At 45.2% G+C, this 13,884-nt stretch overlaps 6 protein-coding genes across 6 annotated transcripts; 4 read left to right on the top strand and 2 right to left on the bottom strand.

Moving 5' to 3' along the window:
• Positions 1-55: 55 nt before the first annotated feature.
• On the top strand, positions 56-1,866 carry ASPGLDRAFT_86063 (uncharacterized protein; the record flags this gene model as incomplete). The annotated part of the gene is made up of 7 exons (XM_022550362.1): positions 56-79; positions 130-419; positions 579-867; positions 929-1,090; positions 1,143-1,211; positions 1,242-1,385; positions 1,439-1,866. The coding sequence occupies 7 exons, from the start codon at positions 56-58 to the stop codon at positions 1,820-1,822; spliced, it is 1,362 nt and encodes a 453-aa protein (XP_022395777.1). The 3' UTR covers positions 1,823-1,866.
• A 249-nt stretch (positions 1,867-2,115) lies between these two features.
• ASPGLDRAFT_52970 (uncharacterized protein) lies at positions 2,116-2,500 on the top strand. Its single transcript, XM_022547873.1, has one exon. It carries the CDS (start codon positions 2,207-2,209, stop codon positions 2,492-2,494), a length of 288 nt encoding a protein of 95 aa, XP_022395776.1. The 5' UTR covers positions 2,116-2,206; the 3' UTR covers positions 2,495-2,500.
• A 1,999-nt stretch (positions 2,501-4,499) lies between these two features.
• On the top strand, positions 4,500-4,697 carry ASPGLDRAFT_86964 (hAT family dimerization domain-containing protein; the record flags this gene model as incomplete). Its single annotated transcript, XM_022550406.1, has 1 exon — positions 4,500-4,697. A coding segment is annotated over one exon (198 nt), but the record flags the coding sequence as incomplete, so codon positions are not given.
• On the top strand, positions 4,695-5,063 carry ASPGLDRAFT_30107 (uncharacterized protein; the record flags this gene model as incomplete). The annotated part of the gene is made up of 1 exon (XM_022543913.1): positions 4,695-5,063. One exon carries the CDS (start codon positions 4,695-4,697, stop codon positions 5,061-5,063), a length of 369 nt encoding a protein of 122 aa, XP_022395774.1.
• Positions 5,064-7,493: 2,430 nt separating this feature from the next.
• On the bottom strand, positions 7,494-9,614 carry ASPGLDRAFT_40207 (tetratricopeptide repeat protein; the record flags this gene model as incomplete). Its single annotated transcript, XM_022545190.1, has 1 exon — positions 7,494-9,614. One exon carries the CDS (start codon positions 9,612-9,614, stop codon positions 7,494-7,496), a length of 2,121 nt encoding a protein of 706 aa, XP_022395773.1.
• Positions 9,615-11,556: 1,942 nt separating this feature from the next.
• Positions 11,557-12,927, bottom strand: ASPGLDRAFT_70324 (uncharacterized protein; the record flags this gene model as incomplete). The annotated part of the gene is made up of 3 exons (XM_022549469.1): positions 11,557-11,865; positions 11,913-12,471; positions 12,527-12,927. The coding sequence occupies 3 exons, from the start codon at positions 12,925-12,927 to the stop codon at positions 11,557-11,559; spliced, it is 1,269 nt and encodes a 422-aa protein (XP_022395772.1).
• Positions 12,928-13,884: the final 957 nt, after the last annotated feature.

Below are 13,884 nucleotides of genomic sequence, written 5' to 3'. Positions count from 1 at the left end.
TTATGGAATGACACGATATGGAGAACGTCGCTTTACTTGGACCCTTGGAGGAAAAATGGTTTCCTCAAAACTTGATTTTGTACGTTGATTTCCATATTAAAGTTTGAAGATGGTACTAACCATGGTCAGATCTGGTTTCGAGAATTTGATAAGTTTCTTGATTTCACCACAAAGATCTTCGGGCATACTGCGCACCTTGTTCGATGTGAGGACTGGGAATTAATCCTCAGTATTGAGGCTGGTCGACCAGACTACCCTCTTCGGCTCCTGTTTTATCCACGCTGTGAGGACTATTGGTTGAATAATAAAAAGCGCAAAAATCCTTGGCCTTTGCCTCTCAACTATCGGAATGAACAACTCCCACGACTCTCAAACCCCTACCAAACCAAAGAATATCGCTTCAACTGGCGCCGCCCAGGGTTTCTTAAGGAGCTGAGTGAAGAAGATTATCACTTCATCTTTTCACGCCTAATGGAGAATTGAAATCTCCCATGCCCATGCTGGTAAGCTGCAGTTCCCTAACTCCTCTACAATCTCCCCATGATTAGTAACTTTTGTATCTTTAACTTTTTAACTAGGAATGATTGGTGCAACCTGGAAAAAGCAGTTGACAAAGTCAAATGGATTCTTCGCCATGTGGCTGTATGGATTGACCCAGACTGGATGTACCCTGCAGCTGCATTGCATGACCTGAAGGACTTCCAGTGGGACATGGAGATCCAAGACCTTCTTTTCACAGACAAGGATTTTGATCGTCCATTTTCTCTGGATGCTGACCGTCTTCAGTTAGCTCGTAACTTCATTGATGAACTTGTGAGACAGGTCCAAACTGATGGCTTTTGGAAGGACCCAAAACTCAATGAGCTAGTAGGTTGACCAGAAATTTTACCAATATTGAACATGAATTGGCTAACAAAACTGATTCTAGCTCAAACCACCCCCTGACACTCTTGCAAGTGCGTCACACTCAGCTGCATATTTTGAACATTTCCTCCACCCGAATTGGGCTGCAATTGTACAGCATGTCGTCAAGTCTGCTGGCCCTGTTCTGACCAATGTGATGAGCACGTATAATGACTTGGGTTTTTTGGTAGGTCCCCTGACTCTGCTTTTCTTACCATGGTGAGATTAACATATTTCAGGTCTCCAATCAGATGCCATACTCACCATGGGGCCCTGTGATTGGCCGTACGCTTAAACAGAACCAAGCAGTTCGTTGAACTCCCTCAATGCTCAACAAGGATGAGGAAGAGAGCTTGATCCAGCAGGGTGAGATTTTTGGTGCGCTCTGGCACTACCGATCCCTCAAAAGCAAGATGGTGGAAACGATCAATTGGGGGCTCAAGGGCGGGAAGAAGCGACCAGAGAATCTGATTGAATGTGAGGTAAGTGCCCCTCACACTTTCAACCACGGTTAGAAACTCACTAGTTTCATTAGGCGGAATATGAGGCAGCTGTGATTGTTCTCAAGGACCAGGCGCAAGTGCTTGAGAGGTACGGCTATACACATGCAATTGACAATTTTTCTGAAGATTTGAGTGCCTTTTCCTTGGATCATTCAGAGCCGACCACAATCACTACCAGGGAGACTCCAGGCTTTCTAAAATGTCGACCAAAGATGTTCACGAGCCAGGCAGAGGAGATCCAAGCGAAGATCAAGGAGCACAACCGATCTATCCAGAAGAATAGTGTGATCAAACAGTCAGAGAGACAGAAGCGTAAGCGAAATGAGACGGAGGATGTGGATTCAGGAGAGGGTTTGGAACCGGAAGGGAACGGAGAGGCAACTGATGATGAATGTGAAAATTCAAACCATGGTTAGATTTACAGGAAAGTTTGTCACTGGTTTTAGGATTCCGCTCTGGATAGGGGATAGGTTTTTGTCACTTTTCTCTTTCTTCTTGTCATGTTTCTAAATTTCTATAGTCAAATAATCACAGACTTCTAAACATGTTTATATGAATGCTATCTGTGATGGATTCACCAACAAATACTCCTTATGTTTATCATCCCTCACCTGCACCAGCACCACAATCCTCATTCAGTGATACAGTTTTCTATCCTGGCTTAGAGTCTTCCCCTTTTCCAGAGAGCCAGCGAACCTTGCCAATAGATCCCTTTTCAGATACACCTTTGCCATCTTCCTCTGCAGACCGGAACAGCAGCCCAACCCATGACTTTGACCTGGATATCATTTTGAATAAACATGGAACAAACAAATGTGTCAGATATCCAGAACACAAGAACCTTACAACTGAATCCGAGTTCATACAGAAATGAGATGAGTTCATGCGTTGGTGGAGGACAACTACAGCAGCTGGAAAGCTTGAAAAGAGAGGCAAAGACATGCGATGGGGAGGATCAAAACAGTCTCAGGGTTGGCTACACTTCATTGAAGTGGCATGCCTTGATGATGGCACTCCACATGCTCGCTGTATTCATTGTGAGACCTTTATTGATCATCCAGGTAGAGGCAACGGGACCAAAACAATGATCAGACACCCAAATACCAGGCAATGTACATATCAGGATCCTCAAAAATGTCATGCTTCAATCAAAGACTTTCTTGGAAAAGGATCAGTAAGTGTCAAGTCTACTCCAATACACTGCTATGCAAATGATTGTACTAATTCAGGAATTCTTTAAATTTCCCAGATAAATACGCCAGCCCAGACCTACTCTTGTGAGGCATTTCAGGAACAGGTGGTTCATTGTATTGTTGGTAACCGTCTCCCATTTCAACTCATTGAAAATGTACAATTTCGACGTCTTCTGAATCTTGCTGCTGGCCCGAATACAAAGCTGCATTTTCCCAATCGAAATGCTGTGAAAGATCTGCTAATGCAGCTTGCTCATACTTCTCAACAAAATACAATGGACACCCTTCCTTCTGATAGTAAGATTTCAATTGCCCTTGACTGCTGGACAAGCCCGGATCAAAAACCATTCATGGCAGTTATTGGGTATTTCATCTCAGCAGATTTCCAGTTTTCTGAGGTTCTCCTTGGTTTCTCCCCATTGGAAGGGTCACATTCAGGGGACCGTCTTGGAGCAGTGCTCTTGAAGATCTTGGAGAAGCATAATCTGTCTCATCGCCTCCTTGATATTACCACTGATAATGTATGTTATAAGACACTCTCTCTCACCGTGGTTAGAACTTATGGAACTTGGATCATACTAAATAGTACTATACAGGCTGGAAACAATGGGACAATGTATGTTTACCTCACGGATTCTCTTGTCCAGACTTTAGATCCAGATGTTGCTCATGGCTTGCGAGAGACTTTGGACACACATGACTTTTCCAAACATGCTATGGATAGTGGCCTACAAGCTATCCTTAGCACTCCACACCATCTTCCTTGTCTTACACATGTCATACAACTTGCTGTCAATGCCTTTTTGCGTGAGCTAAAGATTGATGCACAAAATGATGATGTTATTGGCATCCACTGGAATGATGATGATAAAAACCTGAAAGAAAAGGGACTGATTCATACTCTTGAAAAAGTAAGGCTTTGATTCTATCTTTTTCTGGTGATCATGCTTGTTTGACTAATGCTACATAGGTCCGGAAACTTGTGCGATATGTTAATGCCAGCCCTCAACGCCGGGAAAGCTTCCGACAGTATCAATGAATGGATTCACACAATACTAAGACACTCAGTCTTCTTCTAGACTGCAAAACTCGCTGGAATTCCACCTTTCTTATGCTTGAACGGGCGCATAAACTAAGGGAGCCAATTCGAAGGTTTATCACTACAACTGATGACCGCAACATCTTTCCGTTGGGTCTTGCAGAACATGAATGGCGTCATGTGGAGTACCTACTTCAGTTACTTCAAGAGTTCTACTATTTTACAAACAGTCTTTCCAAGCATCATGGAGTCACAGTTCATAAGGCATGTTCCAATTCTCACCATGGTTAGAACTTTGCTAATATCTATTTAAGGTGTACATGATCTACAACAGCCTCTTCAATCACATTGAGGATAATCAGCATCACCTTGAAAACAAGCAGCGACCATGGAAAAGGCAGCTTTACCAAGGTTTGTCAGCAGCGCACAGAAAGCTTTCAGATTATTATGGAAAGACATATGAATTTCAGGGTGTTATTTATGCAATCGGCACTGTCCTTGACCCATGCCAAAAGCTTTCTGTTTTCCACGGAGCAAGTTGGGAAGAAAATGGTGGCTCAGGAGTGAGCTGGTCCATTAAATATGAGGATGTACTAAGAAAAGTCTTTTCCTACTACTGAAACAGATACCCAGTGGCCAATGAAGTGACTGCATCTTCCACCAATCTGAATGCAATTGATCGAGCTCTTCACCAGTACAAGTGTCGCTGATACAACCAACAATTTGACTCCAACAAACAATCACAAAATAATCAATACATTGAACTGCAGAGATATCTGGATGATGAGCATTAGTCTTTTGTTACTTTGAATTTATGACGTTGTTAATCATTCTAACCACGGTGACTTTAAAGCAACCTTACCACTTGGTTCAGTTCCTAATGTCCTTGACTGGTGGCGTGATAATGCACCCTGTTTCCCAATCCTTTCTCAAATGGCCTGTGATTTCCTTGCAGTTCCAGCAAGTGGTGTTGGTGTTGAGAATCTTTTCAGTACTGCTTGGGATGTTTGCCACTATTGCCGTAACCGCCTTGCGCCTGAAACAATTGAAGCAATTATGATTCAAATGTCTGCCGACCGCTTTGAGCTGAAACGGGAATACACAGTTCTTGAGGATGATGACAATGATGAGCAGAAGGATGTTGGATATGAGGATTTGAATGTTGAATTGGAAGTCAACTATATCAGTGACGAGGAGGATTTAGGTGGATTTGAGGATGATGATGGGGATGACGGGCTCAACCTTCCTCCAATGCAGTCTTACCAGCGATGTTCTGCTATTCATCCATCACTCACAAATCCACAAGCTCATTCCACAACAAGCCAGCCAGAAGTTTCAATCCCACAATCTCATCCCACAACAACGCGACCACGTCGCGTTATCCATGAACCAGGATATTTTCATCGGCTTGATAAGGGTAAATAACTGATTGTCTAGTTAGACTGAGTTGATGTTTATCCAGATTCATCTTGGTGTTGCAAAAGGGGTTTTTCATCCCTGCAGAGACTGCAAGAGTTGTTCCCCCTCATTGTCAACACCAGAAGATGTAGGGAGTATCAAGGATTTCAAGATAGTTTTAAAAAATTTCAAGGCATTCTTACCGCGGTTAAAAATTATCATCATGACCAAAATTCATCGGGACGTAGCATGATTCTTCATAATATAATAGGGTAACTCGCAACCATAGGAGCACAGCATACAGAGTAAGGATGTAATCATTACACAGTATAGATACCATACAGTACTATATGTTTGGCCCTGTAATGGGGCTTAACGGGGCCCTGGGGCGCCCCCAAACCCCGCTGCCCCAACTCAGCCCGCCCCAACGGGGTGCCCCAAAAATCAGCGGGGCGGGCACCTCTGCCCCAAACCAAAGGCGGGGCGAGCACCTCTGCCCCGAACCCCGCCCCAGCGGGGTTTGGGGCGGGTTCGGGGCGGGGTCACGGGGCCGTCCGTGACACTCTACTCCAGGGGGGTAATTGGCGCAATGGCGCTCCACCTGGTAGTTGATATGATGGGCTCATTATCTGCTAAGGGGGGAGGGGGTCTGTGGCCACCTCTGAGGATATGCCAAGTGCTAGCATTTGTCACGGGCTCAGAACAGTAAATAATAATGAATCGGTGTTCCTATCTAAACTATTGTAGCCATCGACGAGAATATCGTATCTGGGGAAAGAAGAGAAGAGGAAATCTATCTACAAGAAAAGAGGGGTTTTATATGGGTTCTGTGAGCGCGCTAAGTGCTTTCTTTGTTTGCTTGCATTCACTCCCTCGTGAAAGTTACCCCATAATATATGGCATCACCTGCGCCAAGGACCAGAAAGACCGATAACGATTTATATTGTAAGTGGCAGGAAGGAGGTGAACATGTATACACTCGGGACCATGCTGTCATAACATGCTGACTGTCACAGCATGGATGCTTGGTAGTTGTATAGCATGTTTGATTACTTTGACCTGTTTGGGGTAGGGCATGATCCACAGACTAGCGGCGGAGCTGTTGCCGAACCCGCTTCCCGCCTACGGTCGAATAGCTGTGATTGGTGGATCATCTATCTTGGTATGATCCTGTTGGTAAAAGCTGTCATGGTACTTCAGTTTACAGCTCATTATGCATCACAGACTGCATGTAACCGCGCGAGCATGGTAGCCTGGGAGAATAAGGCATACATCGGTACCAAAGTGTCAACAGTTCTGGATGAGGGCTCGCTATTGGCACACTATCGAGACGTGCAGGTATAAATAGACTATTATGCTCATAGATAGAGAATCAAGCGATTCGTTCATTACTCTACATAAAACCCTCTTTGTGCATAAGTTATATTTACGATAGCGATCCAATAATGATTCGTAGCCGAAACGGTTGTTTGATCATATAAATGCCTAAGTCCTACACTCCGGCGTTACACTGCCGCCAAAGGGCTCATATATAGCGGACGGGAAGCCCTGTTTTCCACACCCAACATCACACAATGCAGCCTCTTCTAATAACTTTAATTAGCAAAAAATGTGCATTGGAATATCTTTCCCAGAGAAATAAAAAGATCCATCGTAGCCGACACTAGAGTCAATGGATTGCAAAAGGAACTTATATTGACTAGTGACATTATATATTGGCGTGTACCTACATATAAGCCTGACTTAAGGACTCGGATTTTAATTTTTGCTGCTGAGATGACTTTGGCGAGCGTTGCGGCTACTGTGCAGCTACTTCTTGCTTAGTTGAAAGGCCAACCTTAGCCTCAATCTCTTTCATTTTTTTTATGAGGTACGCGCATATCTGAGAGGCAGACCGGACATTACAATGGATTGTACCTGTCTGGAATGATATCAGGACTTGTACTTGGCTGCGACTGAGTCACGCCCAACGAATTACTTTCAACCCCCCTCATTGCACTATGAGGTGGATATATTTCAGTTAGTATCACCGGAATTGCATCGACTCTGACCAATTAGGACACCCGACTTTTCGCGTATGCAGGCATATCTTCCTGGCCGTATCCCCGCGGATAAGATAGGACTGAAAGACAGCAGGTATGGAGCTCTCACCCGACTACTATAGCCAAAACATTTTTACACTCTAAGGAGTATCTAATCACATATGGACATAGAAGGCTTTGTCATTTAAAACGCGAAGACAGGAATTTAAAATCTGGTATTCTGTCGAAGGTAGAAATGAACATCGAATTCTAAGCATACTGCATCCAACACCTATGACTTAGCTATTTTATTTCGACGGTCAATTGAATAGGCAGATTTTATATAGAAGAAGTGTCGACAACTCTGTATTTTTTACCCTCGTCATCGTTCTTAGATTATAACTAACCACCAGACTGTAAATGCCACATGCCTCGCTCACCAATTATGAGGAAACAAGATGTTAGCAACCCCCCCAATAATGTGAAATGGTAATGCAATAGTATCCCCAATGAGTTGCCCCAGGGGGTCGACGCGATAATGCTGCAGATGCGTCCAAAGCTGCTCAAGCTCTTGACGCTTTAGAAGTTCTAGGCGCCGCTGAAGTTCCTGATGCTGCTGAAGTTCTTGGCGCTGCAGAGCCTCCTGAACATACTGAAGTTCCAGACATCTCTGACATTCTTGACGCTGCTGAAGTTCCTGACGCTGCTGATATCCCTGGCACTGCTGAAGCTTCCAAAGCTCCTGGTATCCCCGTTGCTGCCAGATTTCCTGAAGCTGCTGATATTCCCGGTGCTGCAGGGTTTCCTGAAGCCGCTGAAGTTGTTGAAACTCCTGTTGTTCCTGACGCTGCTGACGTTCTCGAAGATGCCGAAGTTCTGGGATCTGCTGCTCCAGGTGCCGCTGTTGTTCCTGGCGCTGCTGTTCCTGGCGCTGCTGTTCCTGGCATTGAGCTTCCTGGCGTTGAGCTTCCTGACGCTTTTCGTCTTCCTGGTACTGAAGTTTCTGGCGCTGCTGAGTTTCTGGGCAGTCTTGACACCATGGACTGCACTGATGAAAAAGCTGTCCATCACGAGCCGTCTTTGAATTGCCAATAGTATACTGTTGTGGGTCAATGTATCTCTTTTTGGATTTTTTCTGTTCTTTATCCAGATCATTCTTGTCATCAGAAAATGAAGCTGCTTGATATTTCTTTGAGATGTCCCTGCCGCTGCCGCTGCCACCAGTCCCGCCATCGCTATTGTCTTCGGGAAGCTTGGTGTTCCATATGGCATGATTCTCGCGTTTGGGATCCGTCATCTTCATAATGGCAATGGTGGTATCAACTCCGTATCCGTCATTCAGAGCTCTCCATTTGCGTTGTGTCATGTTATCGATTTCATGCTTTTTATTCTTATGCTTTACCCAGTGGTTTACAAGACAGTCCATTGCCTTGATTGTCATAGGGGATCCAGGTGGTAACGCCTTCTCACAGTGGCCCAAAGCACATTCGAGCTCTTTTTCTCCATCACATCCACCTATACAATTTTCCTCCAAGCAGATTTTACCCAGGAGGATAGCTGCCTGAAGGGTGAGCGGGGATTTATTCCCAGCGACCTCTTCCAAATTTGTTTTAGCATCCCGAATCAAGTGTACAGGGTCTTTCTTGTATTCCTCGGGTCGCAAATTGCCCAGATCCAATTTCAGCTCTCCGAGCCGTAGCGTCGCCTCCCACCTCTCCACACAATAAGGATGATCCCTTTTTTGTGGGTCACGACTGAAGTGCTTATAAGCATCTGTAATCAAGGGATTTGCGCGCTTGAACTGCTGCCTCTGTCTGTACAGGTCACCTAGCTTGAGCTTCACACGGAAGAGATCGTCCTCAGCCTGGAAATTACCGTATATTTGAATACCGTATGTTTGAATGTCGTTCAATGCCTGCTGGTAGTAGCTCTCCGCTTGTCCCTCGTTCGTCGGACCTCCAAGGACTGCACAACACTCGGCTAGATCAACCGTTGCCGACGTGATAGCTTTGTGAAACTTTTTTGGCTCTTTGAAGTCTTGCATGTATCCTTCGTATGCCGTTTGAAATGCCGTTTTTGCCTGGGTGAACCTGAAACTTTGATAGTAGACAGTGCCGAGTTCGTACGCTGCCCTGGCAGTGAGGCGGTTGGAGGTCCCATGTCGCTTCTGAAATCCTTGGAAAGCCTTCTCGCAATATTCCTTGGCCTTTTCCATATCCCTCTTGGCAAAATGGAGCAGGCCAAGGGCCTGGCAAGCTTTCAATGTCTTCGTAGCGTACTCTCCCACAGTCTTTTCAAATCCCGCAAAAGCCTCTTCAAAACTTTTCTCCGCCATCCGGAAATTTTGAACCTTTTGATAAGAATTGGCGAGTGCCATTTTAGACATCAAGTATCGAACACTGTCGGCTCCTTCCAGTTCCATACAAATCGCAGAGACACGTTCCCTAGAAATTTTTGCCTCCTCATATGATTTCTGGCCGGCTTGAACGGACGACGATTTTTCCTCGGTTTCAGCACAAAGTACGATATTATCCATCAATGAAGCCGAAGAAGTCATTATATCAACTGAATCCATGTCTTTCTCCTTATACAAGCCCCATTTCCCAGTCAAATAATGAATGTGTTCGAAAATTCAGTAGGAAGCGGTAAGATCACGGTCTATATGAGCAGTTCTGGCAAGGCTCAACAGTGCTTCAATAACCAGGCGCCAATCTGCATCCGATTGTGGCATGCCAAATAGTTTTTTAAATGCACTGTTTGGTTTTGCATAGCTCTGCTCACCCCAACACTCACTCACCCTCACCCAACTAGTGCTCTAGGTCATTGTCATAAACAGAGTAGAAATACAGCCTCACTCGCTACGCGAGCGAGGCAAAAAAAAAAAACATACAACAGCCGGGATTCGCTGGTGGTCACCCACCCAACTACTAACCGGCCGGCGTGTGGCTTAAGTACGGCTGAGCGGACGGGAAGCCCTGTTCTCCACACCCTATGGTCGTATGTGCCAACTTCAGAATGATTAAAAAAATTTGTATGTAAATGGACTCTTTCCTGGAGGCAATCCCGGCGGAACGTGTGGAGTTAACGGACCGAAGCCACACCCACCGGAGTCGTGACCGCTGATCCGATGGGGTGATAGTTTTTGCAGCCCCGGTACGAGTGACACCTGTGGGCAAGTGCATACAAGTACTCTTAGAATAATGTGAATACTGTTCTGGTCTTGGTTTTCCTATTGTATCTCCTCCATTTTGCTGTCAACTGCCTAAACCTGGTTGAACCTTCCCTTTACGCGTTTACAATGGCATTCGAAAACCAAAATACCACCCTCTATGTGGATAGCAATGGGAATTTTGCTGTTCGCCAATGTCAGGAAATACCTGCTCCAGGTCACGGAGAGCTGCTCATCGAGAATCAGTTCTCTGGGATAAATCCTGCAGTAATCTCTTTATTCCCGAACTTCACCTGAGTCCCAGAAAGTACGGATTAGTTACTCTAGAAGCGTCTGATATGAGGCTGAAGGGAACGGAGGGTTTTTCAAAATTGTTTACACTCGTTCCTTAGAAAAGCATCGTAAAATGGGCTTTTGACTGTAACAGAACCCAAGGCCCTGTATTCCATTCCCCCCGAATCTTCGAGTGGAGGCTCTATGTCATGCAGAACTGAAGTATCGCAATATCAGGATCTATTGCCATGGCTGTCTGAAGCCACACATCGAATAGTTTCAATGTTCTTCCGAGGAAGCAGTTGCCGTTATTCGGAAGTGGTCTATATGGATGTTAACATCTCAATACAAGCCTAAATCACATAATACACCGACTGCGTTGACCCTCGAGGATCAGGAGAGGGAGAAGGCTGAATGCATTGACCAGTTCATGAAGGGGCTATCAGAAACGGTTGCTGCAACCCTTATCAGAAAAGCAGATAATTTCGACAAAATTGTAACATTCCCGTGATGATTCTGAGGGAGTTTTCTATCTGAAAGCCTTCTATATATATATATATATATATATATATATATATTTTTTCTTCTTCACTTTATAAACCGGCGCATACGACCTGCTCATGCCCTGTAGTTATGTCTTGTGATTCACTTCTTTAGGCAACGCGCATATACAGGCTACTAATTAAAAGCCAAAGAGGCTCTTGAATCCATGTGGGTCATCAACAGCAGCGCGAGGTGATGAAGCGCAGATTTACCGATGGCCATTTTGGGCGCCCTGCTAAACTGGGTCATCGTATACTGATCATTTTAAGAGTTCTGCATTTCTTTTCTAATCTGAAAGGTGACCTTTTCATAGAAACATTTTTCTTATTATCAGTTGGATTTGGAAGATTGCCGTATTTTCCTTCTATCCAGCCAATACAAAAGAGGTTCGTCAGTTATCACATGGACTTGCAATCAGATAATTCAATCCAGGGCACCATTAAACGCCTACTCATTGACTTTGAATAGACAATAAAATAATGCTTTTGCACAAGAAGGCTCAAATCCTGTTTGCTCATTGATAGCATCCTCCATCGGCTGCGCCACCCATTCCCCGTTTTCTCATCTCATTGGGAAATGCCCTAGTACGTCTTGTTTTCGGTCCAGGGGACTGCTCGTAATCACCAGTTTGAGGTGGAAAAGCAGACCTACTCCTTTGAGTCTCAGAGACTGAAGGCGAGCTGCTGATGCCGGCTTCAACAGGGTAAGAGTCGCTGACTGGAACTCCAAAACGATTGTTATAACGCTTGTCGGCCAGATGCCGAAGAGCTCCTTCCGTCATTGAGCCGACCAACTGTGCTGCATTTCCCTTGGACATAGCTTTCTTGATATCAAATAGATCCGCCAAAGTAGTCACCACCACTTGATCACTGTATCACTGTCATCTTCGGCAACCACCTCCCCAATTCTGTATATCTTCTGATGGGACACTTCGCTGGCCATCTTGCACACCTCAAGGCACTGTTTCGAAATATGGATATCTTCCTGTAACCCCAACCTCTCCTCGTTGTTTCTATCCTTGTTCAGGATCAAGGACTGTAGGCGCTTCTGAAGGAGGTGGATGGTCTCCGCAAAGCCATTTTGATTTTCTTCCAGAGCTTGACGTGTCAGCAGCTGCGCTTCAAAGCAAGTTCCCGTATCACCATCTTCAGCAGTAGCGTTTTTGGGCGTGTTTGGCAGTACGGATGATTCTCGATTGGTCAAGGATTCGATATAAGACTTCGCATCTTCACATATACGAAGGCATTGTTGGGTCACTTCTCTCTCGTCCTTCAGATCTATGTCTATATCTGGGGTTTTTGTTTCTTCAATGGTAAACCGCGCCATTTTCTCATCAATCCGCTGTAAGTGAACTTCAAGATTATATGCCGTGTCCTGGATCATCTCATTGTACTCCTGAAGAACTTGGTGGGAGACTTTGGAGGCGTGTCTTATGGAAACAAGTCAGCAAAAAAGCGCGTAGCAGACAAGGAATTGTAACCAACATAGTAATAGTTCCCAGACCAACTGAGATGGTTGATTTATACCCCGCGATAGTGTCTATGAATTCATTGATACTGCCTCTCATAAATTCCATCTTTGCCCAATCTCGAAACCCTGTCATTGATTTTCCACTGAAACCCCTCATCGACTGTTCAAAATCGCGGCATACTTGGCTGCACCGGTTGATAGGATTTTGAAGAAGCGCCAACATTGACATCTCAGAATCAGTCACCTGTGCCAACGACTCCAAAATATTGGCGAGATCCTCAAGCTCATTTTGGAGTCTGTGTAAAGTTTTGTCGCGCTCTTTGAAGCGTTTGACGGTATCATACAGCGACTTGGTAGACTGAACGGCAGCAGTAACAACAGCCAGCACCGAGGCCGTGATGCTCAATGGATCCATTTTCGACGTCCGCTGCGAAATCTCCGAAATAGCGACAAGAAATATAAGCAAGGATAAATGAATGCTTCCAGTTAAGAACAAGGATAACTACAAGTCCAAATACCAGTCTCAACTCCTGTTAATGCTCCACCAGGCACATATGATTGGTCAAAGTTAGCGCCGGGGGGGGGGGGTTTGTATCGTGGTCTAGCAAGGATTCATATGCGGGATGGCGTATGCGTGCGCATTGCATACGTCTAGCATGAGTTCGCATGGCTGCCCCCCTGGCGAGGGGTTTGCAACTGTGACAATGAGCGGAATGATGACAAGGTGTCCGTCATCCCGGCCTGCGACGAAGATGCTTTTTGTTCCAAGATAAATAGCAGGTCATTTCATAGTTACTATTTTACGGAGTATTTGTGTAATCATGTGCTGTAATCTCCCCCTGCTGAGCGAGTAGATCTGAGAACAGCGTTGGCAGGAAAAGTGTGGGGCCGAAACTAGTACCTTTTAAAAACCCTCGCTACCAGTCCCTTAACGGCATGGATGGCGAGATCCCCCCCCCCCCCCCCGCTATTACAAAACAGACAACACATTTCCTGGATTGTTTATCTGAGTAGGGCCCGGCTAGGGCCCGGCTAGGGCCCAGAAAGGAAGGACGGAGAACGGAACAACCCAGGACGGATCGGTCTAGTTCTAGTGCACTCATCCAGGTTTGCTTTTTTAATATTATCTTCCTCTTCTAAATCTGTAGACTAATCTCGTCGAGTGGAAGGTGCTTAGGTGACCCTCAATAATCGGATCTTGACAAAAGACACCGAACAAGACCTGGTCTTCAAGCCTAGTGCGTACTCTGTACTGGCAACAGATAAAAGAGAGGGCCGAACATATTGTGCAACGGAAAGAATCTCGTAACCAACGAGTACGGTCAGATGATACTACCGTTGTTGTGTTAGTACCCTTTTGGTGTGTGGTGAA

Source organism: Aspergillus glaucus (genome assembly GCF_001890805.1).
Source record: "Aspergillus glaucus CBS 516.65 unplaced genomic scaffold ASPGLscaffold_35, whole genome shotgun sequence".
NCBI lineage: Eukaryota > Fungi > Ascomycota > Eurotiomycetes > Eurotiales > Aspergillaceae > Aspergillus > Aspergillus glaucus.
Note: the sequence above shows the minus strand (reverse complement) of the source record. Positions and strands in the feature narration are given on the sequence as shown.

Coding starts and splice junctions, on each gene's coding strand:
- ASPGLDRAFT_52970 (XM_022547873.1), top strand. CDS start 2,207: ATGGAACAAACAAATGTGTCAGATATCCAGAACACAAGAACCTTACAA.